A 27,757-nucleotide genomic window follows, 5' to 3' on the forward strand; every position below is an offset into this window, starting at 1 on the left:
GGACATAATCAAACCTGACACTTCAGTGCTACTTTGTAAGAGGTGACATTTCTTGTACAGATGCTAAATCAAGGCCCTGTCTGGCTGTTCAGGTGAATCTAAAAAACTCCCAAGCCACTGTTCAAAGATTAGTGATATGTTCCCCAGTTAATATTCACCCCTACACCATTTCCTGCCGCCACCCCCCACCCCCACCCCCACCCCACCCCCAGCCCACATCCAACACCACTGCAGCCTGGGAGTCATTTTAATTGTTGGCAATAGTTAATAGAGGAGAAATCAGATCAACCGCCCGATATACATCTCTCCCGATTTGCAATTCTAATAACTTCAATACAAAGCAAAATTGTGCAGGGGGTATAATGGGAAGCCCTTCGCAATTGACTGTTTTTCATTCATGGGATGTCAGCATCACTGGCAATGTCAGCATTTATTGCCCATCCCTTGTCCTTGAAAAGGTGGTGGTGAGCCACCTTCTTGAACCGCTGCAGTCTTTGTAATGTGGGGACACCACAGTACTTTTAGGGAGGGAGTTCCAGGTTTTTGACCCAGTGACAATAACGAAATGGCAATATAGTTCAAAGTCAGGGTATGTGCAACTTGGAGAGCTTACAGGCTGTATTGTTCCCAAGTACCTGACGACCTTGTCCTTCTAGGTGGTAGAGGTCTCGGGTTTGGAATGTGTTGTCAAAGGAACCTTGGTGAGTTTCTGCAGTGCATCTTGTAGATGGTACACACTGCTGCCACGGTGCACCAGTGGTAGAGGGAATGAACGTTTAAGGTGAGGTAATGAATGTTTAAGGTGGTGGATGGAGTGGCAATCAAGTGGACTGCTTTGTCCTGGCTAGTGTCAATCTTCTTGAGTGTTGTTGGAGCTGTACTCATCCAGGCAATTGGAGAGTACTCCATCACACACCTGACTTATGCCTTGTAGATGGTGGACAGGCTTTAGGGAATCTGGAGATGAGTTACTCGCCACAGGTTTCCCAGCCTCTTATCTACTCTTGTATCCACAGCATTTATGTGACTAGTACAGTTAAGTTTCTGGTCAATGGTAATCCCCAGGATATTAATGCTTGAGGATTCAGCGACGGTACCTCCATTGAATGCCAAGGAGAGATTTGTGTGGCGTATCTGTTACTTGCCACTTATTAGCCCAAGCCTGAATGTAGTCTAGGTCTTGCTGCATATGGGCATGGACTGCTTCATTATCTGAGGAGTTATGAAGGAGATTGAACACTCTGCAATCATTGTCGAATATCCCTATGTCTGACCTTATGTTGGAGGGAAGGTCATTGATGACTGGATTTAGGACATTACACTGAGGAATGCCTGCAGTGATGTCCTAGGGTTGAGATGATTGGCCTCCAACAACCATAACCATCTATCTTTGTGCTCAAACCAACGCAGAGTTTTCCCCTGATTCCCATTGACGTCAATTTTACTGGGGCTTCTTGATACCATACTCTGTCAGATGCTGCTTTGATGTCAAGGGCAGTCACTCTCAAGTTTGGACCAAGACTGTAATGAGTTCTGGAGACGAGTGCTCCTGGAAGAACCCAAACTGAGCATTAGTGATCAGAGTATTGCTGAGTAAGTCCAGCTTCATAATACTGTCAGCAACATCTTCCATCACTTTGCTGATGATTGAGAGTATACTGATGGGGTGGTAATTGGCCGGATTAGATTGTTCCTTCTTTTTGGACAGGACATACCTGGGCAATTTCCACGTTGCCAGGTAGATACCAGTCTTGTAGCTGTACTGGAACAGCTTGGCTAGGAGTGTGACTAATTCTGGAGCACAAGTCTTGAGTATTACAGCTGGGATGTTGTCGGGGCCCACAGTCTTTCCTGTGTCTGTTTTACACCATTGTTGAAAGTTACAATTAACCCCACTAATTGTTCACTTACCTTATTTCATGTTTGTGTCACCTCATTCTTTGTAATTTAGTTGTCATGTACACATACAAAATAACAATGACCCCACTTCAAAAGTAACTCAGTGGCTGGGAAATGTTTTGGGATGTACTCAGGACATGAAAGATGCTATATAAATACAATTTCTTTCCTATTAATGCAGTTATTGGAGTTGGTAGACTTACATAGAAGAAAAATGGTTACAGCTGCAGCACTGAAGAAATTTGAATTTATTTCTCTGAAACTGAAATAGAGATGCCAATTCAAACAAAACCCACAGCTGGTCTATATTTCACTTGAATACCTTGATCCCCCTTAATATGCCTGACACAGGGTTATTGTCTGTCAAAGCAAGCTATTCCATTTTTTCAAACTGCCCAGTGCCTTACTCACCTGCCAGGTTCAATCCCTAATAACCTCAGCAATAAAGCAGTACAGCGATCCTAGATTGAGAGGGAGATAAACAGCATTGATTCCTGCTCCGAATTAATATTAGGTTATTTGAGTCAGAATTAGGGATATTACTTTGCTTGATGCTGGCAGCTGTATCAATGATGGTAACACCATCAACTCTGAGGCACACACCATTTGATGGTCATACATCACCATCCCTTCATTGTTGCCAAGTTAATATCCTTGAATTTCCTACCTATCACCAGTTCAAGGAGAAGACCCACAAGCAACAACTTCTCAGGGAAGCTAGGGATGGGCAATAAATGTTCTTTTTTATTCATTTGTGGGATGTGGGCATCGCTGGCTAGGCTGGCATTTATTTTCCATCCCTAATTGCCCTTGAACTGAATGGCTTGCTAGGCCATTTCAGAGGGAATTTTAAGAGTCAGCCACATTACTCTGGGTCTGGAGTCACATGTAGGCCAGACCAGGTAAGGACAGCAGATTTCCTTCCCTAAAAGACATTCGTGAACCAGATGGGTTTTTACAACAATTGACAATGCTTTCATGGTCATCATTAGACTAGCTTTTTAATTCCACATTTTTATTAATTGAATTCAAATTTCACCATCTACCGTGATGGAATTTGAACCCATGTCTCCAGAGCATTAGCTTGGGCCTCTGGATTACTAGTCCAGTGACATTACCACTACGCCACCGCCTCCACCTAAAATGTGACCTGATACTGTTTTCAATCGTATTTTTCTGTTGATGTGTACAGTTTTAATTAACAAATGTCTGTCCCAGGTACAAATTCCTTCACCCGGGCGTGAATGTAAAACCAGACACTTTTTCAACATCTGGATAATGTACATTGGGATGCATAATTATTTGAAAGCAAACAGTTTGCTATTTTCAGTGGTTGAATAAATCCCTGGCTGTACTGGTTAATGCAGGTATTAATTAACCAGTTTAAAATAAAGGAAATTAAACCACTGGCATAGGCTGCTTAGATCCAAGTCTTCATAGGCAGGGATGAATTTGTACATCTCAAAATGGTTCCCTGTAAGTGTGAGCTCAGAACACAAAACTGCCCATAAGATGTCACTAAATCTGTAACCCAGTAAATTGTAATAATCTGGAGATTGGGTATTTTCCATAAATCATTGTTCACTAATCAAACAATAAAGATAAAACCTACAAATAGTGGGAATTTGATATTTAAAAAACAGAAAATACTGGAAATGAGCTTTAGGTCAGTCATTTAGCTATTGAAAGCGAAAAACAAGTTAATCTTTTGGATGTGATCCTTCATCTAAACTGTCCTATATATATTCAACAGACTTGAGCCTGCTTCAAATCTATATTCTGCTTACTCAACCCTGCTCTGTGTTGTGTTGGCTCTTGATACACATTTTTGAAGTTTAGTTCTCAAAACAGAGAGATATGCCATCTGGAAAAATATACCAAGGGAGAGGACAAGTAGGTTTAACAATGCCTAGAGGCAGCCAGAGGGAATCAGAGAAAAAGGGAGAAGCAAGTTGGAACAGATTAAGGATAAGGGAATATAAGATGGGAGAAAGACAGAAACTTGTTTCATGGAGACCAACGGGCAAAGAGAGAGAACACCACCACCGAGGTTGTAAAAATAAACCAGTGAAGGGAGACGTAGTAGAAAGGCTTAAAAATGGACTCTTATGACTTAAAATATACTGTAAACTGGGAAGAAGGAGGCATATGCACAAGTATTTTAAAGTAATTCAAACAGTGGCATGTGATTCCCTTAAACCAAGTGTAAAGCACAACACATGCAGTATACCATTACAAAATCGCTTTAAAAGAGTTCTCTGTTTGTTCCCTGTTTGAAATCTCAGTCATGTTAACATCTGATAGGAGTTATAGATGGATGGAAACCATTAATAAAATATGCACACTTTAGCAGCAAGAACCTTAATTGCCTACAATTGCCCAAAATAAAAATGCCATGTGGGGTTATGTTGTCCAGGCAGATTATACTTGTTGTCTCCATGCTCAGAATTAGTGGCATGCAGAATGCAGCCATTTGAATTTCTAAGTAACCATGACACCATTTGTTTTGTTGTTTAAACAGAAATGAACTGCTATTGCTTTAACTCAGCCATGGAATTATCAGAACTTGGGAATGTTCAAAAGATTAATTGTAAAATCAGAGTGGAGATCCAGTTGCTGATTTTTTGCAACTTCTGTTTCTTTCAATAGTTCTTTAAAGAGAACACAAGCAGGCAGCAGAAGCTCTAAATGCAAATTATGTTACCCATTTCTCCTCTGTCCTTCCTAATATGGATTTTTTTATTCATGTGTTAGATATGTTCCTTTTTCTACCTCTGATTTAACATCCTGCCCTACTCCCATTCTCTAGTTTCTGTGTGTTAACAACATTGTGAACAAAGAAAGAAAGACTTGCATTTATATCATGCCTTTCATAACTTCAGGATATCCCAAAGCACTTTACAGCCAATGAAGTACTTTTTGAAATGTAGTCACTGTTGTAAAGTAGAAATTGGCTATCAATTCATGCACAGAAAACTCCTACAATCAGCAGTAAATAAATGACCAGATCATCTGTTTTAGGTTTTGGTTAAGAGATAAATATTGACCAGGACACCTGGGCAAATGCCCTGCTTTTCTTCGAATAGTGCCATGGGATCTTTTAGGTTGACCTGAGAGGGCAGCACTCCTTAGGTACTGCACTGGAGTTTCAGTCTATATTATGTACTCAAGTCTTGAGAGCAGGACTTGAACCCATAACCTTCCTACTCAGAGTGGTACCACGGAGCTAAAGCGAACAACATTGGACAATTTCCTTTAGTTGCTTTCTGTTAGCTACATTGTAAAAACACAAAAGGAAGATCTCCTCTGATAACTGTTTTCAGCAAAATCAGTAGCATATTCCAAAAAAACACATGATTTGGCAGAAGTCTCCACACTTGTGCTATCCCTACCCATGGTGACTAGAGGAATTCCTACCCCCAAGATAACAGACGGTGATCTCCTCTTAGACTTCCATCATTGCTGCTACATTTTTTTTTCATCAAGCTGGGGAGCCCTGACAACATGGCTGAGACCTCATATGCTTACAGTATATAAATTTCACAAAGGGATTTCAGAACAGCTACACTTTATTATGTGCTTTACAATATCTCACCAGGTGTGACCAGTGAGCCAGTAGATGTCACTGAACCAGACCACTTAGAAAATGAACTTCGAGAGAAAATTGAGGAAGAAAAAAAGAGGTTGGTGACCTTGTTTAATTTAATTTAGTGTTGTTATGTACTGCTCCTACAAAAAAATGCAGCACAAAACAGTCAAGTAAGAAGGTGTAAAAATGTTCCTGTTTACAGAGAATAGGTATAAATGGGTCATTTTCTGGTTGGCAAGATGTAACGAGTGGTGCGCCACAGGGATCTGTGCTGGGGCCTCAACTTTTTACAATTTATGTAAATGATTTAGATGAAGGGACCAAAGGTATGGTTGCTAAATTTGCTGATGACACACAGATGGGTAGGAAGGTAACTTGTGAAGACATAAGGGATATAGATAGGTTACGTGAATGGGAAAAGACCTGGCAAATGGAGTATAATGTGATGAAGTGTGAAATTGTCCACTTTGGCAGGAAGAATAAAAAAGAAGCATATTATCTAAATGGTGAGAGATTGCAGAGCTCTGAGATGCAGAGGGATCTGGGTGTCCTAGTGCATGTATCACAAAAGGTTAGTATGCAGGTAATTAGGAAAGCTATGGAATGTTATTGTTATTCGCGAGGGGAATTGAATACAAAAATAGGGAGGTTATGCTTCAGCTATGCAGGGCATTGGTGAGACCACATCTGGAGTACTGTGTACAGTACTGGTCATCTTATTTAAGATAGGATGTAAATGCGTTGGAGGCAGTACAGAGAAGGTTTACTAGACTATTACCTGGAATGGGCAGGCTGTTTTAGGAGGAAGGATTGGACAGGCTAGGCTTGTATTGCTGGAATTTAGAAGAGTAAGAGGTGACTTGATTTGGAACATATAAGATCCTGAGGGGTCTTGATAGTGTGGATGTGGAAAGGATGTTTCCCCTTGTGGGAGAATCTAGAACTAGGGGTCACTGTTTAAAAATGAGGGGTCGCCCATTTAAGACAGAGATGAGGGGAATTTTTTTCTCAGAGGGTCTGGGTACTGCCTGTGCGGAGTTTGTAAGTTCTCCCTGTGACTGCGTGGGTTTCCGCCGGGTACTCCAGTTTCCTCCCACAACCAAAGACTTGCAGGTTGATAGGTAAATTGGCCATTATAAATTGCCCCCGGTGTAGGTAGGTGGTAGGAGAATGATGGGGATGTGGTAGGGAATATGGGATTAATGTAGAATTAGTATAAATAGGTGGTTGTTGGTCAGCACAGACTCGGTGGGCCGAAGGGCCTGTTTCAGTGCCGTATCTCTCTATGACTCTAGGGTTGTGAGTCTTTGGAATTCTCTTCCTTAAAAGCAGAGTCTTTGAATATTTTTAAGGCAGAGGTAGATAGCTTTGTGATAAGCAATGGATGGAAGGTTATCGGCGGTATGTGGAAATGTGGAGCTATCAGTTCAGCCATGAACTTATTGAATGGTGGAGCAGGTTCGAAGGGCCAATTGGCCTATTCCTGCTCCTAATTCGTATGTTCGTATGTTACCCTGTACTACATTTTAAATTAATGTTATTCCTTAATTTTCAGTTCTTATTATTGCAATTCTGACAATTATTTCTTTATTAGTTCATTTGCTTACTAGACTATCCCTGCTTCTCCCCAGCCGAGGTGGCATTTTCAAAGTGGGTGACCCCAGGGCACTGTTCCACTCCTCCTACGGCCTGACCCCGTTTCTCAGTCAGCATATGATGCTGTGAAAAATGCTACTTCTTTTCTGGTGAGGCTTGGTCCAGTGTGGTTCAAAATTAATAACAAGTGTTTTTTTGTTTTTGACAGCCCTGCCCCCCATCCCCTCCCCACTCAATTTCAACCAATTTGCTGGGCCAGTAAATGAGCAGAACCGAGATGATTCCCGAAAAGGATGCTGAGAGGGAGTTGAAGGGACAGAGAACCTGAGTTCTTCTTGTACACCTGGGATTGTATTGATTTAGAGTAGCCCTGATGGAGGCCTAGAATCAGGTCAGCTGCAGATGGTTAGTGACCTGAATATGCCAGGAAGAAAGACAGAATAATTTTTTTTTGGAAAACCACCCCTCACAGGGAATAGAGTATCATATGCAGTGAATAAATCTTACTGATTCTTGATCTATATCCATCATTTCCCTTATCACTGATACAACCTGCCTTAGAGCCTCAATCACTGTTCCAAGGTTGAACCATGTGTACCCTGATTCAGTTAAGGAATGACAGAAGTATACAGATCTTCCAGTAACCATGATTGAGAAAAATACTTCTAACTCAACCTAAATTTCATGTCATACTAAATGAATCAGATTTTTCTATGAATTCATGCTTTAAAGACCTCAATTTCTTCAGTGAAGGCTTGACATTTTCCCAAGAGAAGATGGAAAAATTGGATAGCCCATTGCCTTGAAACTCATTATACATTTCCTGAGGTAGCATTGGCAATGGGCCCAAGGGCCTGGATCAGTGGAGAATACATAGTTCCGGTACAATAACAAACAGGGACTGGGGAAAGTAGCTGGCTGATGGCTATGTTTCTGTGAGGTAAAACTGTGTCAATCTATTTCTTCACTAGTATGTGGGATAGTTCCCCAAGCTTAGGCACCAATGCCCAGATGTTCCTGCTCGGGGTGATCTCTCACAAAGCTTAAAAAGGCAAATATACAGCATATGTGTCCCAGATTGTGTTGAAATCCGTTCAGAAAATGATGAGGACCAAACAGATAGCACTAGAAGGAGCAGGAGCTGAGCGAGAGCAAAGCAGAATATAAAGTGCAGTGGCACAGCAGGCCCGAGACCGGGGTGAGCAGGAGCTGAGCGAGAGCGGAGCAGAATATAAAGTGCAGTGGCACAGCCGGCCCAAGACCAGGGTGAGCAGGAGCTGAATGAGACCAACTCAACACAGGCAAGAATTAAAAGAATGATGTCAGACTGAGGTCAGAATCAGTGGAGCGAGGAAGGAGTGGCAGAACCTGAGGGAACTAAGATCTTTATTGAGGGTAACTATTGAGCTAAGCATCAAATATAAAGGAACCAGAGTAACTTGAGGAGATGGTAGCATAGTGGTAATGTCACTGGACTAGTAATCCAGAGACCCATGATAATACTCTGGGGACACCATGGCAGCTGCTGGAATTTTAATTGAATTAATACAGAATACAAGAAATAGGAGGAGTAGACCATATGGCCCATTGAGACTGCTGTGCCGTTCAATACAATTATGGCTTATCTTAGACTTCAACTCCACCTTCCCACTCACTCACCATATCCCTTGATTCCCTGAGAGACCAAAAATCTATCTATTCCAACCTCAAATGTATTCAACAATGGAACATCCACAACCCTCTGGGGTAGAGAATTCCAAAGATTCACAAACCTTTGCATGAAGTAATTTCTCCTGTCAGTCCTAAGTGATCAGCCCCTTATCCTGAGACTGTGCCCCCGTGTTTTAGATTCCCTGACTAGCAGAAACAATCTCAATGTTTACGCTATCCAGTCCCTTCAGAATCTTCTATGTTTCAATGAGATCGGCTTTCATTCTTCTAAATTCCAGAGAATATAGGCCCAATTAACTCAGCCTCTCATCATAGGACAAGCCCCTCATCCCAGGGACCAGTTTAGTGAGCCTTCGCTGTATTGCCTCCAAAGCAAGTATATCCTTCCTTAAATGTGGAGACCAAAACTGAACACAGTATTCCAGATATGGTTTCACTAAAACACTGTATAATTGTGGCAAGAATTTTTTATTGTGTACTCCAATCCCCTTGCAATAAAGGCCAACATGCCATTTGCCTTCCTAACTGCTTTCTGTACTTGAATGCAAACTTTCTACATTCCTTGTACAAGCACATCCAAGTCTTTTTGAACATCAACACTTACAAGTTTCACACCTTTTAAAAATATTTTACTTTTTTATTCTTACGGCCAAAGTGAATAACGTCACACTTCCCTACATTATATTCCGTCTGCCATCTGGTTGCCCACTCACTTAACCTGTCTATATTGCTTTGTAGCCTCTCTGAGTCCTCCCCAGAGCTTACATTTCCACTTACCTTTGTATCATCAGCAAACATAGATACATTACTCTCTGTCTCTTCATCTAAGTCATTAATATAGATTCTATCTAACTGAGGCCCCAGCACAGCTCCTTGCAACACTCCACTATTCGCTGTCTGTCAACTTGAAAATGCCCTCTTTATGCCCACTTTTTGCTTCCTGTCCATTAACCAGTCCTCTATCCATTCTAATATATTACCCCTAACTCCATGATCCTTCATCTTACCATTAACCCTTTGTGTGGTGCCTTATCGATTGCCTTTTGGAAATCCAGGGATACTACATCCACTGATTCCCCTTTATCTAACCTACTCATTAGATCCTCAAAAACCTCCAATAAATTTGTCAAACAGGATTTCCCAGGTTGACTTGTTGTAATCATACTGCGCTTTTCGAAGGGCATTGTTAAGATTTCCTTAAAAATTGATTACAGCATTTTGCCGATGACTGATATTAGGCTGACTGGCCTGTAGTTCACTGTTTACTCTCTACCTCCTTTCTTGAAAAGCGGTATAACATTTGCCAACTTCCAATCTGATGGGACCGTTCCCGATTCTGAGGAATTTTGGAAAATCATAGCTAGCACATCAACTATCTCTACACCTTCTTTTAGAACCCTAGGGTTTAGACCATCAGATCCTGGGGATTTGTCAGACTTTAGTCCCTTACTCCAATACTTTTTCTCTGATGATATTAATTTCCTTAATTTCCTCAATCTTTTTAGCCCCTAAGTTACTATCTAATTCTGGTTTGAAACTTATGTCTTCTGTGAAGACAGACACAAAATGCCTCTGCCATTTCCTCATTCCCCATGATAATTTCTCCTGTCTCTGCTCCTGAGGGACCAACCTTTACTTTAAGAACATCAGAAATAGGAGCAGGAGTAGGCCATTCAGCCCTTCGAGCCGCCTCCGCCATTCAATGAGATCATGGCTGATCTTTTAACTCAATGCCAGTTTCCTGCACTATCCCTCTACCCCTTGATGTTTGTAATATGCAGAAATCTGTCGCTCTCAATCTTGAACATGACTGAGCTGCCACAGCCCTCTGGGGCAGAGAATTCCAAAGATTCACCACCCTCTGAGTGAAGAAATCCTTCCTCATTTCAGTCCTAAATGGCCTGCCCCTTATTCTGAGACTGTGTCCCTTGCTTCTAGACTCCACAGCCAGGGGAAACATCCTTCGTGCATCTACCCTGTCGAGCCCTGTAAGAATTTTGTATGTTTGAATGGGATCACCTCTCATTCTTCTAAACTCCAGAGAATAAAGGCCAAGTCTATTTAATTTTTCCTCAAAGGACAATCCCTCCATCCCAGGAATTAGTTTGGTGAACATTGTTGCACTCCCTCTATGGCAAGTGTATCTTTCCTTAGGTAAGGAGACCAAAACTGCACATGATACTCGAGGAGAGGTCTCACCAAGGCTCTATATAATTGCAGCAAGACATCTTTACACCTATACTCAAATCCCCTTGAAATAAAGACCAACATAACATTTGTTTTATTAATTGCTTGATGTACCTGCATGTTAGCTTTCAGTGACTTATGAACAAGGACACCCAAGTCCCTTTGAAGGTCAACACTTCCAGGCCTCAAACTGTGTACCGAAGTTCCGAAGAAGGGTCACTGACCCGAAACGTTAACTCTGCTTCTCTTTTCACAGATGCTGCCAAACCTGCTGAGTGGTTCCAGCATTTCTTGTTTTTATTTCAGATTTCCAGCATCCGCAGTATTTTGCTTTTACTCTAACTGTGTACTGTATTTCTGTTTTTCCTACCAAAGTGGATAACCTAACATTTCTCCCCATTGTATTCCGTGTGCCAAAGTTTTACTCACTCACTTTGCCTCTCCAAATTCCCTTGAAACATCTTTGCATCTTCCTCACAACTCACACTTCCACTTAGTTTTGTGTCATCAGCAAACTTTATAAATATTACATTTAACCCCTGCGTCCAAATTATTGATTTAGATTGTGAATAGCTGGGGGCCAAGCACTGATCCTGGCGGTACCCCACTAATCACAGCCTGCCAACCTGAAAATGACCCATTTGTTCCTACTCTCTGTTTTCCATCTGTTAACCAGTTCTTAATCCATGCCAGTATATTCCCCCCAATCCCATGTGCTCTTATTTTGTGTGGGACCTTATCAAACACTTACTGAAAATCTAAATATACCAAATCCACCAGTTCCCCCTTATCTGTTCTGTGAGTTACATTCTCAAAAACCTCCAACAGGTTTGTTAAACATGATCTCCCTTTCATAAATCTGTTTAATAGTGATAGAGTTTTACATTGAACTATATCATATTATGGTCACTCTTTCCAAAAGGCTCCTTTGCAACAAGATTATTAATTAGCCCTGTTTCATTGCAGAATACGGATCTAAAATAGCCCAATCTGTCATTGGTTCCTCAACGTACTGTTCTAGAAAACTATTTCGCATACATTCCAAGAATTTGTCCTCCACAAAATTAATACTAATAAAGTTGACCCAGTCTATATGTAGATAGAAATCACCCATGATTACTGTATTACCTTTGTTACAAGCACCTCTAACTTCCTGATTTATACTGTGATTTACATTATAGGCTACCAAACAGCAGTGGTAAACAACTCTGACCAATCTTTTCTGCCCCTATCTGTTTCTTAGTTCCACCCAAACTGATTCAACGTCTTGATCGTTATAGCTAAGATCATCTCTCACTACAGTACTAATGCCCTCTTTAATTAAAAGAGCTACCCCACCACTTTTTCCCAGCTTCCTGTCCTTCCTGAATGTCATGTACCCTTGGATATTCAGGTCTCAGCTTTGGTTTCCTTGTAGCCACATCTCTGTATGGCTATCAGGTCATATATATGAATTTCCATTTGAGCTGACAATTCATCTATTTTATTGCAAATGCTGCAGGCACAGATACAGATCCCTTAATTCAGTTTTTTTTAGCGACTCTCTTCCTTTTCCTATAAAAATTCTTACAGTCTGTTTTTATATTACTGGTTAATTTACTCGCATTCTATTTTTTCCTTTTTTTTATCAACTTCTTGGTTTCTAAAACACTCCCAATCCTCAGACTTACTACTCTTTTTTGGCAACATTGTAAGCATTTAATCTAATACTATCCTTAACTTCCTGAGTGAGCCTGAGTTTTTGTTTTTCAATGGACTGTATTTTTGGTGAACATCTGAATTGTTTCCTTAAAGGTTTCCCACTGTTCATTTACTGCCATACCTTTCAGTCGATTTACCCAATTTACTTTAGCCAGTTCTCCCCTCATACTATGTAATTGGCTTTGTTTAAGTTTAAGAATCAATTAATTAAATTAATTAATTAATGAAAAGCAATCTAGAATTGAAAGTCTCCGTAATGGTGACCATAAAACTGCCATCAATTGTCATGAAAAACCATCACTGATGACCTTTCGGGAGCGAAATCCACCATCTTTGCCTCGTCTACATGTGACTGCAGACCCACAGCAATGTGGTTGACTCTTAACTGCCCTCTGAAATGGCCTATCAAGCCGAACAGCTACACAAAAGTTGAAAAGGGATGGAACACCCACCATTGACCTAGGCAGCGTAAATAACAACAGCAAACCCAGCCCTGTTGGTCCTGCAAAGTAGTCCTTACCAACATCTGAGGCCTTCTGCCAAAATTGAGAGAGTTGTCCCACAGACTAGTCAAGCAACAGCCTGACATACTCACAGAAATATACCTTACATCCACTGTCCCAGACACCACCATTCCTGGGAATTCCTGTCCCATCTTCAGGACAGATTCATCAGAGGTGGTGGCACACTGGTATACAATAGGGAGGGAGTTGTCCTGGGAGTCCTCAACATTGCCCATCCCTAACTACCCTTCAACTGTTTAGAATCCTAGGCTATTTCAGCATTAAGAGTCAGCCACATTGCTGTGGGTCTGCACCTGGTAAGGATGGCAGATTTCCTTATTTAAAGGACATTAATGAACCAGATGGGTTTCTATGATAATAAATAACCTATTAATTAATTAAATTTAAATTTTAGCAGCTGCGTTGCTGGGATTTGAACCCATGGCCTAAGGTCATTAGCCTGGGCCTCTGGATTATTAGTCCAGTGCCATTACCACTATCCCACCGTATCTCCTACAGAAGACACGTGCTGCAGATGTAGGCATGCCCCTAATCAAGCTGTTCCAGTACAGCTACAACATTGGCACCTACCTGACAATGTGGAAAATTGTCCAGGTATGTCTTGTCCATGAAAAGCAGGACAAATCCAAACCAGCCAATTACCACCCCTACATTCTCCTCTCAATTGTCAGCAAAATGATGGAAGGTGTCATCGACAGTCTTCTTAGGCTATCACTCGGGAATGAGGATGATTTGCTTCCACTTCAGGGTTGCGGGTCCTGAGGTGAATGAATAGTCCAATTCTGGATCCGCACACTGCCACAGGTGGGACAGGTGGTGTTTGGTCAGGCGAGTGAATAGGATACTCGAATTTCCGAATGCTTCTTGCGCTGTTTGCACTTCCTCGCTGTCTGGGCATGTCGACGTTGTTCGAACTGGCTGGCACCGTCATGGATGCTTCTTCGCCATTTTGGGCAGTCCCGGGCAAGAAATTCCCACGAATCAGTGGAGATGTCACATTTTTTCAGGATGGCTTTAAGGACATCCTTGTAGCATTCCCTCTGCCCTCCTGGTAGCCTCTTGCTGTGACGGAGCTCGTAGTCGAAAGCTTGTTTTGGGAGTCTTGTGTCAGGCATGCAGATGCTGTGGCCTGCCCAGAGTAACTGACTAGCCATGACCAGTGTCTCGATACTGGGGATGTTGACCTGAGTGAGGACACTGATATTGGAATGCCTGTCCTGCCACTGAATTTGCCGGACCTTGCGGAGGCACCGCTGGTGGTAATTCTCCAGGGCTTTGAGATGTCTGCTGTAGAGTGTCCATGTTTCTGACGGATACAGGAGGGCAGGTAACACTGCGGCCCCGTTGACCATGGGCTTGGTGCCAGGTTCGAGGTCTATGTTGCCAAACACTTTTCCTCAGATGACCAAAGGCTGCGCTGGCCCACTGGAGGCGATGCTGAGTTTCATCGTCGATGTTTGCCCTTGCTGAGAGGAGGCTCCCAAGGTACGGGAAGTGATCCACATTGTCCAGTGGTTCACCATGGATCTTGATAGTCGGAGGCAGTGTGGCGCTGCGAGAGCAGGCTGCTAGAAGACCTTTGTCTTCCATTCTTTCATACGCCTCCATGAATGCATCGACGAGGGTTTGATGCTTGGCCTCTGAGTGTGCGAGCATCCTCAGCATACTGCAGCACGATGACAAAGGTTGGAGTGGCCGTGGTTCTGGACTGGAGACGACATAGGCTAAATAGTTTGCCATTCGTCCTGTAGATTAGATCTAATCCAGCAGGGAGCTTCAAGCAGATGAGGTGGAGTGTTGCGGTGAGAAAGATGGAAAAGAGCGTTGCTGCGATGATGCAGCCTTGCTTGACCCCAGTTTGCACTCGGATTGGGTCAGTGGCAGATCCATTGGCAAAGATTACAGCTTGCATATCATGCAGCAGGCAGAGGATGGTGACGAATTTCTCCAGGCAACCAAATTTGAGGAGCATGTTCCATAATCCCTCCTGGTTGATAGAGTTGAAGGCCTTTGTGAAGTCAAAGAAGGCCATGTATAAAGGTTGCTGCTGCTGCAGCCTTGATTGCTTGCTGCCCGTGTCCCCAAGGAAGACAATCTGATCCTCCTCAGAGACTTCAATGCCAGAGTTGGGAGGGACACAAACCTTTGGAATGGTGTGATTGGCAAGGAAAGGGTTGGAAGGGCCAACTCCAATGGAATCCTTCTTCTGACAAAATGCCTTGAACATGGCCTGATCATGACGAACCCTATTTCGTCAGAGAGACAAATATAAGACCTCATAGCATCATCCTCGCTCCAGGCATTAGCATTTGCTTGACTACCTCATCGTCCGAGGATGTTCCTCAAGGATCCGCAACATCCGCAAGGATGTTCGCATCACCTGTGCCAAGATAAGAGCCGATGACTGCGGGGTCGATCATAGCCTAATCCGAGCTATTTTCTCCATAAACCGAGTCCAAAAGCAGCAGTGGCAGCAGAGCACTGCTGCAGGAAAATCAATGGCGACGGTATCAAGGACTCTGCGAAGAAAGACCTACGCAGGCAACATCTTACAAGAAACTTGGCGACACTCAACGATCGGGAACCACAGAATGTCCGCAATGCCTGGTCTGCCCTCAAAGCTACCATAATCAGCACTTGCGAAGATACTCTTGGTTTCTTGGCCAGGAAACATCAAGACTGGTTTGACGAGAACAACCAGGAAATTCAGGAGCTACTAAATCGCAAGCACAAGGTGTTCCTGAAGTGGAAGTATCATCAAACTTCAAGAGATGAAAAGCAGGTATACAGACAATTGAAGGCCTAGGTTCCACAAAAAGCCCGTGACTTAAAGAACAGCTGGGAAGCTGAAAGAGCGCAGGAAGTACAGCAACTCGCTGACAGCCACAACATGCGTGGATTCTTCAGTGCAGTCAAGACCATTTACGGACCAAGTACCCAAGGTCCTACCCCATTGTGAGCAAAGAATGGAGTGGCGCTAATCAAGGTCAGAGATGCTGTCAGCACTCGTTGGAAGGAGCACTTCGAAGATCTTCTCAATCGCGACTCAATCCTTGATGCGAGTGGCCTCAACCACATTCCACAGCATGCTACTCGCCACGACCTTAGCACAACCCCAGCCCGACATGATATCGAAAAGGTCACCTGACAGCTAAAAAACAATAAGGCCGCCGGCTTAGACGGGATTCCCACTGAAATTCTAAAATACAGCGGAGATGCACTCTGGACACAAATATTTGGTCTCATCTCCCTCATCTGGAAGGAGGAGAGCATGCCAGGGGATCTCCGAGATGCCGTAATTGTGACCATCTTCAAAAAAGGCGACAAGACCGACTACAGAGGGGTATCCCTGCTGTCCGCCACATCGCAAGAGTCCTTCTCAACCGCCTCCTCCCCGTGGCTGAAGCTCTCCTACTGGAATCACAATGTGGATTCTGTCCATCAAGAGGCACAGTGGACATGATCTTCACAGCAAGACAACTCCAAGGAAAATGTAAGGAGCAACAGCAACCTTTATACATGGCCTTCTTTGACCTCACAAAGGCCTTTGACTCAGCCATCGACAGTACTATCAAGTGACTCTTACTCAGCAATAACCTGCTGACTGATGCTCAGTTTGGGTTCTGCCAGAACCAGTTGGGTACAGCCTTGGTCCAAAATGGACAAAAAAGCTGAATTTCAGAGGTCAGGTGAAAGTAAATGTCCTTGACATAAGGCAGCATTTGACCGAGTGTGTTATCAAGGAGCCCCCGCAAAATTGAAGTCAATGGGAATCAGGGGGAAAACTCTCCACTGGTTGGAATCATACCTAGCACAAAGGAAGATAGTGTGGTTGTTGAAGGCCAAATCATCTCAGTCCCAGGACATCACTGCAGGACTTCCTCAGGGTAGCACCCTTCAGCTGCTTCATCAATAACCTTCCCTCCATCATAAGGTCAGCAGTGGGAGTGTTTGTTAATGATTGTACAGTGTTCAGTACCTTTTGCAAGTCCTCAGATACTGAAGCAGTCCCTGTCCACATGCAGCAAGACCGGGACAATATTTAGGCTTGGCCTGATAAGTAACATTTGTGCCACACAAGTGCTAGGCAATGACCATCTCCAACAAGAGAGAATCTAGCCATCTCTGCTTCATCTTCAAATCATATTAACATCATCGAATCCCCCACCATCAACATCCTGGGGGTTACCATTGACCAGAAACGTAACTGGACCAGTTACATAAATACTGTGGCTAAAAGAGCAGGTCAGAGGCTGGGAATTCTGTGGCAAGTAATTCACCTCCTGGCTCCCAATGCCTGTCCATCATCTACAAGGCACAAGTCAGGAGTTTGATGGTATACTCTCCACTTGTCTGGATCTCCAACAACACTTAGAAAGCTCAACACCATCCAGGACAAAGCAGCCTACTTGAACGGCACCCCATCCACAACCTTAAACATTCACTCCCTCCACCACCAGCGCACAGTGGCAGTAGAATGTACTATCTACAAAATGCAGTGCAGAAACTCACAAGCATCCTTTAACAGCACCTTCCAAACTCACAACCCCTACCGCCTAGAAGGACAAGGGCAGCAGACACATGGGAACACCACAACCTGCAATTTCTCCTCCAAATAACACACTATCCTGACTTGGAACTATATCACTGTTCCTTCATCATAGCGTGATCAAAATCCTGGAACTCCACGCTTAACAGCACTTTGGGTGTACTTATACCACATGGACTGCAGCAATTGAAGAAGAAAGCTCACCACCACCTTCTCAAGGGAAATTATGGATTGGCAATAAATGCTGGTCTTGCCAGTGACCTCGACATCCCTATGAACGAATGTTGAAAAAGAGGTTTCCAGCCTAATGAGAAAGTAGGCATTGCTGGATCAGGTTCTGGGCAATGAGGCGGGTCAAGTGTCAGGAAGGGAACATTTAGGGAACAGTGATTACGCTATCATAAGGTTTAGGTTAGCTATGGAAAAAGATCAGGAGCAATTTAAAGTAAAAATACTGAATTGAAGGAGGGCCAGTTTCATGGGGTGAGAACAGATCTGTCCCAAGTAAATCAGAATCAAAGATTGACTGCCTGTCCGGGCCCCATAAGGAAATGTTGGGCCATCACTGCCCTGGGCTTTCCCTGCATCCCTCCCAGGATGGGTATGCCTCTCCCAAAGCCTTCCAATAGACTTAGCTTCCTGTGGCAACCTCCCCCACCCCCCCCCCCCCCCACCACCACCCAGAGTTCCTGTTCCCACTTGCCCACCAGGCTGTGATTCCTGCTGCGTTTTGGTGAGAATTGGATCATGCATATGTGAATGAGGCCCGGGAGTTAAAATCTCTGTCTCATGCATACAAGCTGGTCACCCACCCTGTCCTTCTGCCCCCTGCCAATTGCACTGAGTTACTATCAAAGCCTCAGAATCAGACATGCAATGTGTGACTGGAGTCACAAGTAGCCCAGACCAGTTAGGGGTGGGAGATACCCTTGCCTGAGCAGCAAGAACAAATATAACAACTTGCATTTATATTGAGCCTTTAACTCCAGAAAGCTTGTTTTGGAAGGATAATGCTGGAGCCAATCTTTACTCAGTTTCATATTTATTTTACAGAGTAAAAGGATTACAGACATGTAGCTCTTCACTAACCTTTCACCATTCTCAGGAAGTGGCTGCTTGTTCGTGCTCAAGGAAGACCCCACTCTCCACCTGCATTTAATCAAACAATTGATACACAATTAACAGATTCCCATCTTTCTTTTATAATACAACGTGGATTAACATGTTCAAACAACATTTCAAAATAAATCAAAATAAATTCCATATTGGGTACAAATTATTACATTGTAAGATGCCCCTCCTCTAGCACCCCTAACAATTTCTTTGTACTAGCATTTCTTTTTGTGAAACAATCGGATAGCTGATGACTTGTATCTACCCATTTAAGTTTGGAGATTTCCTTTCTCTCCAGCATTTGTTTCAATCCAGCAAGGTCAATACGTAGTCGTTTCTCACTCACATTTTTTGTAGAGTGTACATTGTCCCTCAAAGAACAATTATCCACATAAAATTCAATGGATATCCTATCTTCAGTATATCCCTTGTTCAGAATTTCACCCAAGATATTTGGCGAATAGAACCCCATATCGTTGCCTCCACAAGACCCAGTGTTTCTGCAGCTAAAGTGCTTTTAAGGTCCGTTTTATTTTCTTTGCCTCTCAAGCTAAAGGACAATATTTCCCATTTTCACCCATCAGAAATACTATGAAATCAGCTGCACTCAAATGCCCATTAGCAAGTTTAGCATGTGAGGTATCACTAAACATTATTAGCTTCATGTTCTTTGGGTCACCTAAGGATGGGAACTTCAGTACACATTTCTCCCGATTTAGTTTTTTTAATGTTTTATTTGCCCTTAAAACATTCACAACTTTCGGATGTTTCAACATACTTAACTCCAGCAAATCAAAACTAGCATCAGGCCTAGTCTGAGAGCACAATCAGTTTAATTGATCAATCAAGCTTCGCAATTGCATAGTCTCTGCTTTAGATATATCGTCAACTTACTGTGATACCTAACACGATTAACTGGGATGTGAGTAACACTCTCTAAATAGGATTGTTGATTTAAAGTTATCCCAGACTTAGTCTGCTTCATAGCTAAACCAATGTATTTAAAGGCCCCACAAGCCTGACTCCCTATCTTAAATTTGCCCTAATCTTATTTAATAACATATTTCTCAAAACCCACAGTACCACCCCATAAGAAATCATCAACATACATCATGAAGATGCTTGAAGGTTTCCCTTTACGATACTAATAAAACATTGCAGGATCTGCTTTTAGTTGAACACAACCAATTTTCAACAAAACAGATCTCACTGAGAAATACCTGGAAGCATTATTTGTTCAGTTTCCATAGTTTTCTTCCTGCATCTGTTGCCTCTTTGGGTGGTTTCAAAAACACTTCTCTGAAAAGTATCACCCTGCAGAAATGCGGCTTTATGTCAATAGATCTATACTCCCATGAATATGTGGCCAAAAGAGCTAAAATGATTTTCAAGATTACTCTTCCAGCTGTTGGAGAGTCCACTCTAACATCGGTATCACCCAGTCGCTCTTCAAAACCTCTTGCAGCTAGCCTCGCTTTAGCCTTACAAGTTCCATCAGGACAGATTTTTTCAGTACAAATCCATCTATGCGACAAGGCTGGCTGTCCCCAATCTGGTACCTCAGAATAAACTCCAAACTCTCTAATTCCTTATGTTTTACTTCTCTTACGGTCATGCGGACTTCTGCTTCTAGTTCCATTCCGAGTCTGCTCTCTCGCCTTTGTTTCATTGTGGAATTTGCTCAAACCACGGCCTCTGTTAGCACTTTGATGTCTTTCGGGGCTACTGCTAGAAGATCTCCCTTGCACATTATTGGAGGCTGTTTCTCCAGTAAATGATTGCTTCCTTACGCAAGAGTCACTTCCAGACCCACTATTAGAACTTAATCTGCGCTTTCGTACCCTCCACTCTTTCCCCCATTCAGCCACTCCATGGACCTTGCTTCTTGGCCATCATCTTGAACATTTAACCAATATTTAAACTTGCCTGTAGATTTTCCTGTGCATCCCACAATTGTTGCATCCCTCTATTAGACTCCTGTGTAATATATGTTACCCGAGTACCTACTCGGAGCAATTGTCCTTTGGATGCAATAGCTCTTCGAGCGTCATGATCCCTCACATTACTATCCAACCCTTGATCTACCTCATTCTGTTCCTCAGGCCCTTCATCATAAAACACATGAGTACTTGAGGTACAAGATGCATCGTTTCCCTCTATCAACTACTCAGGTTCTGAGATTTTGTAATCAACCCTGATCAGTCATAAGGAATGAACCTTAACATTTTGATTTCCATGCTTGATAACTACTGTCTTACCATCACGACCAATTACCTTACCAGGGCCCTTCCATTCCCTATGACCCTCCCTTTTATAATACACCAAATCTCCTGAATTAAATTCCGCCTCAGGTGGCCTTTATACGATGCCTCAGAGCTCTCCGAATTTTCTCAGAGACCTCAACCCTGATGAAAGCCTGTCTCCCTGCATGTAAAGCATTCAAATGTGCAGAAAAATATGGAACTACTTGCCATGCTTTCTAGAGCAGGAGGACTGTTGCACAGTAAAGTAGGCAATTTGGGATTCCATCCATAGACCAATTGATAGGGACTATATCCTCCACCCATCTGAAGCGAATTCTTCGCATGACCGTCCATGCCATGAAAGTTGTCAACTTGCAGTTTGGCTGGTCAGCTAAGATTTTATGCAGAATTTCATCAAACACTACGTGATTCAGTTCACAGAGCCCATTGCTGAAAGGACTTTCAGCTGTAGTATTCATAACCATAATGTTCATGTTTTCACACATGTCATTGGCAAATTCCTCTCCATTATCGGTCAGAAACATAGCTGGTCTCCCAAGTCCAGTCCCTATCCATTTCTCCATAATTTTATCTATAATCACCCTTTTGTCCTTATTATTTATTATTGTAGAAAGACTAAATCTAGTTGCTAGGTCAAAAATGTAGAATGGAAGCATTCTTGTCTTTGTCCCACACCTTTAAATCCATGGCAACTATCCCGATAAAATCACGTGCCAGTGGAAGGCTGACAATAGGACATGATGGTGTCCTCTGATAATTTTTACAGATTTCACACTTTGCACTAATCTCTATTATCCTTGTATATTCTTCATCAATCACACCTGAATCCTTTAGCAGGATTTTTAATTTCTGACAGGAAAGGTGAGCAAATTTTCTGCGTAACTTTAGACAATTTGCTTTTTCTCTGATTCTTAACACCTGATGCCATTAATACTTTTCTAACACTGACAAGAAACATCAGGTTTTGTTAAGGGTATACAATAATGCCCTGACTGGATAAACTGCAAATTCACTGACTTTCCAAAAACAATTACCTTATCATGTTCCATATCAAGTTTCATTTTTGCCTTTTTCATTGGAAGCTTACTCAACGGTAAAGGCATCTCACTAGAGACTACATCAGTACTGATAAAGTGGCTTACTGCAACTATTTTACATGGAATTACTGCTCTCTTCAGTAACTTCAATGTGTTGTCATCACCAAACCTAAAGTTGGTAATACTTTTATAATCCTCAACCTTGCACTGATCCTCATTATTAAGTGAATCCAGATAATATTGTAACCAATCAGTTCCACATACTGTCGACATGCAAGCACTATCCAATGCAGCATAGTTGAACGAATCCGCAACTAACTCATTCATCACAGGACTAAAACTCCTTGTGACCAGTACAATTCATTCAGATTCATCTGTATTTTCCTCTTCTGCCTCAGAATTCTCTGTATCATGTGTTATTTCGAGGACTCTGCCCCTCTGCTTAGGGCAGTTCATTGCATAATGATACTTTGTGTCACATCTGAAGTACTTATTAACACATTCCTGGGATTCATTCGCCTATGATTGCTGTTCCAATTCTATCTTTCACTGTAATAGACAGACCTGCTAGAGGTGCTTTCATCCTCATTCCTTCTGTCTTTAACTCATCTATTGTACTTATGCCTGCTTCCAATATCTGGACTATTTCGAAATCTAGTAAACATTGAATCCCCCATTCTTTGTGTCACTGCAGAATGTTTGTTCTACCAGGGCTGCAGGAAATTACTGTTTCCCCAGGAATTTCTTGAAGGCAACAGGCATTTGATCCAATAGGGAGTCTTTGTCCAAGAACCGAATCCCAGTTAGAATCAGGAGCCTGTCCATATACGACACCCTAGCACAATATAGCAATTTCAATGCTAGCACAGAACCAGGGATCCCCAAATTGAATTTCCTCACGACACAGTTTGTTAAAGTCCATGATATATTCCTGTATTGAATAACCATGTTTTCCAAAATCTATCAAAGTCTGACCATGCCTCATACATATTCAGAAGGTCATCTTTCTTGTAAATTTCATCCAAGAATTCTAACAGAAGATCCAGCCCTTCATCAGTATCCAACTGACGAGTATCCAGTTCCCAAAATGCTTTACTTCTGATTTTACTTTTGGTAGGAAATGACAACGCCAAGGTCATACCTTGTTTCCTCTTTGGTAGAGGTGTAACTCATGTCCACATATCCACATCATTCTTCCACTGGTCATATGGTTCAGACTCAGAGCACATTGGAGGGTAATCATACCCTGACAATTTACACTTGCTTTCTGCCATATTTTCCACAATAGCCCTATGTAAGGGCTCTACGTCAAAACAAACTCCTAGTTTCCAACCTTCAGCTTTAAGCAACCATCCTTTGCTACTATGTTAAACTCCAGAAAACTTGTTCTGAATGGATAATGCTGGAGCTAATCTTTACTCAGTTTCACATTTATTGTACAGAGTAAAAAGATTACAGACATGTAGCTCCTCACTCAAATGTTTCACTAGTCTCAGTAAGTGTCTGTTTATAAGTGCTCAAGTAAGATCCCAATTAACCCCCCACCTGCAGAAATCAAACAATTGATGCACAATTAACAGATTAACAGTTGGGAAAAGTTTTCAAGAGCCTATTAAAGGAGGAGAGGTAAATATTCGGAGAGTTTGAGGCAGGGAATTCTGGAGCTTAGGGCCTAAGTAGCTGAGAACACAGGTGCCAATAGTGGAGCATTGAAAATTGGGGATGCACAAGAGGTCCGAATTGGAGGAATGCAGAGACATTCGAGAGTTGTAGAGGTGGAGGAGGTTACGCACATAAGGAGAGGCGAGGTCATGGAGGGTTTTGAAAAAAAGAATAACAGTTTTAAATTTAAGGCGTTGCCAGTCCTGGAGCCAATGTAGGTCAGCGAGCATAGGAGTGATGGGTGAATAGGACTTGGTGCAAGTTAGGATTTGGGCAGCAGAATTTTTGATAAGCTCATGTTTATGCGGAGTGTAAGGTGGGATGCTGGTCAGGTGTTTGTTGGAATAGTTGAGTTTGGAGGTAACAAAGGCCTAGATGAGAATTTCAACAGCCAATGAGCTGAAGCGGTTAGAGATGGGCAATGTTACGGAGGTAGAAGTAAGCAATCTTGGTTAAAGGGAGAATGTAGGGTCAAAAGCTCAGCTCAAAGTCAAATAGGATGCCGAAGATATTGGTGCAACAGTTGTGTTTTTAGGACAATCTGGAAGCTTTCTGGTGCCAGCCCAGATTTATAGACTTAACTTGCCTTGGTGGGATTTCAACTCATGGCCACCATAACCATAGTGCTACTCATTGTAAAGTGACATTGGATGAGATCTGGCTGCACTTCACTTGCCCCTCCTTTGTTCGGGGCATTGCATCCAGTGGTAAGGCATAGAAAACAAAAGAGAAAAAAATCAATTGAAACCTTCTGTATAAATAATTTCAGTAAATGACTAACATTCCAGCTGGACACTATGGAAAGGGTCCAAACAGCCTTCGTCAGATCTTCTGTTTCTATGATGTAAACTAAAGACTGTCAGTACTCATATTTGCTGGGACTGTGTGCCCTATTTTACATATTCATCACCTTCTGTGTAAAATACTAAATCTCAACTGTCTGTACAATTTCCCTCTTTGAACTGCAGTGTGTGCTCCCTAGTTGCAGCTTCTGTAGTTACGTCAAACAATTTGTTAGGGTTCAATTTAATCTATATATAGTTGGATCTTAAAAACTTAATTCAGGTCTCCTTGGAGGCTTCTTTCCTCCAATGTAAACATTCCCAGCTCCAGGTCCTACTACAGCACAGCATCGTCCCCTGAATCATCTGTGTGCTGTGCCATTAATTAACTACATGTAATATTGCACACATAACACATTAAGCTAGGTCTCATACATCAGCGCAATTTATACTTTGGTCTTTAGATATGGCTGCCAAATGGATGGGTTACTTCTCATGGTGAGCGTCTCCTTGAAATCCCTCAATTCTCACAGCTGCAATGTGACTATTCTACTTTACTTCCTGTCCAGTTACAAAATGACCTTCAATCGGTTGAAAGCGTTGAAGACAGAGATCGAGCACTTACAGCACCTCTTAGAAAAAGCCAAGGTGATGTTGCAAAAGGATTTCGAGGTCTGGTGGTCTACAGAGGCAGTGAAGCTCCAGGTAATGCAACCTTTTCAACTGCTCATTTTTAAAAATTCTTTCATGGGATGCAGACATCGCTGGCTAGGCCAGCATTTGTTGTTCATCCCAAATTGTCCTTGACAACTGAATGGCTTGCTTGGCCATTTCAGAGAGCAGTTAAGAGTCAACCATATTGCTGTGCATCTGGAGTCACAGGTCGGCCAGACCAGGTAAGGACAGCAGAGTTCCTTCAGATGGAAGAGCACCAGATGCATTTTTACAACAGTCGATGATAGTTTCATGGCATCATTACTGAGGCTGGCTTTCAATTCCAGATTTTTAATTAATTGAATTTAAATTCCAACAGCTGCCACGGTGGGATTTGAACCTGGACCCCAGGCATTGCCTGGGCCTCTGGATTACTAGCTCAGTGCCATTACCACTACACCACCTCCTCTCCCAGCCAAAGTTGAAGCAAGTCCTAGCGTGCAGTGTCAAATTCCACTGGCAGTGCTTGAGTCACCTATTTTCAATACTGATTTACATCCACAATGTACTCTATATGGGAAAACCTCTGATCTTGGAAGCTACTCTCAGGGAGTGGAGGGTACTTCCCAAAATGGAGGAAAATTGAGATGTTGATTAACCCACCAGTACTAGGCAAAACCCAAGGCCATTCTGTGTCTTTCAGCAGATGGCGAAGCAGCAGAGGCTTGAACATAAGTTGTCTAACCACCCTTATGGCTGAAGAACAGTGTTACAAGATGATACTCAAGATAGACAATATATGAAGTTTATAATAATCACAGAAATTGAATATTTTCTGTGGCCACTTTATATCCTGTATGCAGATCATGTAATGTTCTGTGTTACGAATGAGGCGGGAGGAGTGCACTGTTTATTCTAGTTCCACTTCTCCACAGGTCACAACATATATTTAAATTTTCCTACTTAGCGATATGGTCAATCATATACTCTATTTTTTCCAGAACAAAGCACACTAATCATGTTTCTTTAATAAACAACAAAATTATCAGTTTATTATAAAACAAGTCTTAACCAGTAATTAAGTAAAGCAAAAACACACAGATTGAAATTTTAAAGTTCCCTTTTTACCCAGCCCCTCACACACTCACACACACACACCGATTAACTGGAAAAATAAAAGGGATTTTTGTTTAGAGCTCTGTTACAGTCAGAAAAAAAACACTTGGGCTGAATACTTGCTCTTTCTTGAAGAAAACAGCAGATGAAATATGTTGGGGAACACAGGGTTTAGTGAGAGAGAAGAACTGAAAGAAATCAGTATTAGCAGAGAAATGGTGTTGGGGAAATTGATGGGATTGAAGGCCGATAAATCCCCAGGGCCTGATGGTCTGCATCTCAGAGAACCTAAGGAAGTGGCCCTAGAAATAGTGGATGCATTGGTGGTCATCTTCCAAGATTCTATCAACTCTGGAACAGTTCCTACAGATTGGAGGGTAGCTAATGTAACCCCACTATTTAAAAAGGAAGTTAGAGAGAAGGCTTGACACTCTTGACTTTTTCAGGGGTAATGCCGTCCTTCCCAGGGGCTTTTCCACTGGTCAGAGAATCAATGGCATCACTGAGTTACGATTTTGTTGGCTGTTCGTCCAGCTCATCCATGACTGGCAGAGACTGGGCTGCATTGAGGGTGATATCAGTGACAAGATTTTCCTTGGAGTACAGTTCTAGGTAATGCATCACCCAGCGGCTGTTTCCCCTTGAGGGGGGCGATCTTCCTGATGGTTGGCCCAAAAGCTCTCTTAATGCCATCATACATTCCTCTGATGTTTCCGGTGTCGGAGGCCAGCTGAATACGACTTCACAGGTGTTGCCAGTAGTCATTTGCACAGCGCCTGGCTGTTCTTTGTGCAGTGCTTCTGGCTACTTTAAGTGCTACGAATGTTAGCTCGCTGGAGCATTTCTTGTAGTTCAACAGTGCAGTGCACTTAGCGGCTATGACAGGTTCCAGCTCTTCAAAGTGAGATTGAAACCAGTCTGGATTCTGCTTCTCACTTTTGCTGAGTCATAGATGGCGTCTCTGATGTGGGCCCACTTCGTCTCTGCATCCCCTGCAGGAGTGTTTTGAAGGGCTTTTTCAAGTGAATTTAGAAACTTATGTAACAGCTGTGGATAAGAAATTCTGTCAGTGTTGATGCACAGGCAGCCCTTCTGCTTTGAGTGATGTAGCTTCGTTGGTTTGAGTCTAACCTTGCTGCACACCAGGGAGTGGTCGGTGTCGCAGTCCGCACTGTGGAAGATGCATGTGTTTTGGACACTGTTTATAGAGACTCGCCTTGTGACGATGAGGTCCAGCTGGTGCCAACGACATGATCTTGGGTGTCTCCATGAAACCTGGTGACAGGGTTTAGTATGAAAGAACGAGTTAGTGATGCAGAGGTTATGATAGGTACACAACTCAAGCAGTCTCTGTCAATTCTCATTCATCCTTCCAATGCCATAGCGCCCAAGGCAGGAGGGCCATGAGTCATG

At 42.6% G+C, this 27,757-nt stretch overlaps 1 protein-coding gene across 6 annotated transcripts in view; it reads left to right on the top strand.

The window, feature by feature from the left end:
* The window catches only part of kif6 (kinesin family member 6), a 775,022-nt gene that overhangs the window by 634,760 nt on the left and 112,505 nt on the right, over positions 1 to 27,757 (top strand). For all 6 annotated transcript variants that reach the window (XR_010973257.1, XM_068027794.1, XM_068027795.1 and 3 more), the window contains exons 17-18: positions 5,498 to 5,582; positions 25,144 to 25,279. Coding sequence is in view for 5 of the 6 variants with exons in the window: in XM_068027794.1 (XP_067883895.1) it covers positions 5,498 to 5,582; positions 25,144 to 25,279 (221 nt within the window). In the remaining variant the exon portion in view is untranslated. The remainder of the gene's footprint in view (positions 1 to 5,497; positions 5,583 to 25,143; positions 25,280 to 27,757) is intronic.

This window comes from Heterodontus francisci, chromosome 3, assembly GCF_036365525.1.
Source record: "Heterodontus francisci isolate sHetFra1 chromosome 3, sHetFra1.hap1, whole genome shotgun sequence".
NCBI classification, from domain to species: domain Eukaryota; kingdom Metazoa; phylum Chordata; class Chondrichthyes; order Heterodontiformes; family Heterodontidae; genus Heterodontus; species Heterodontus francisci.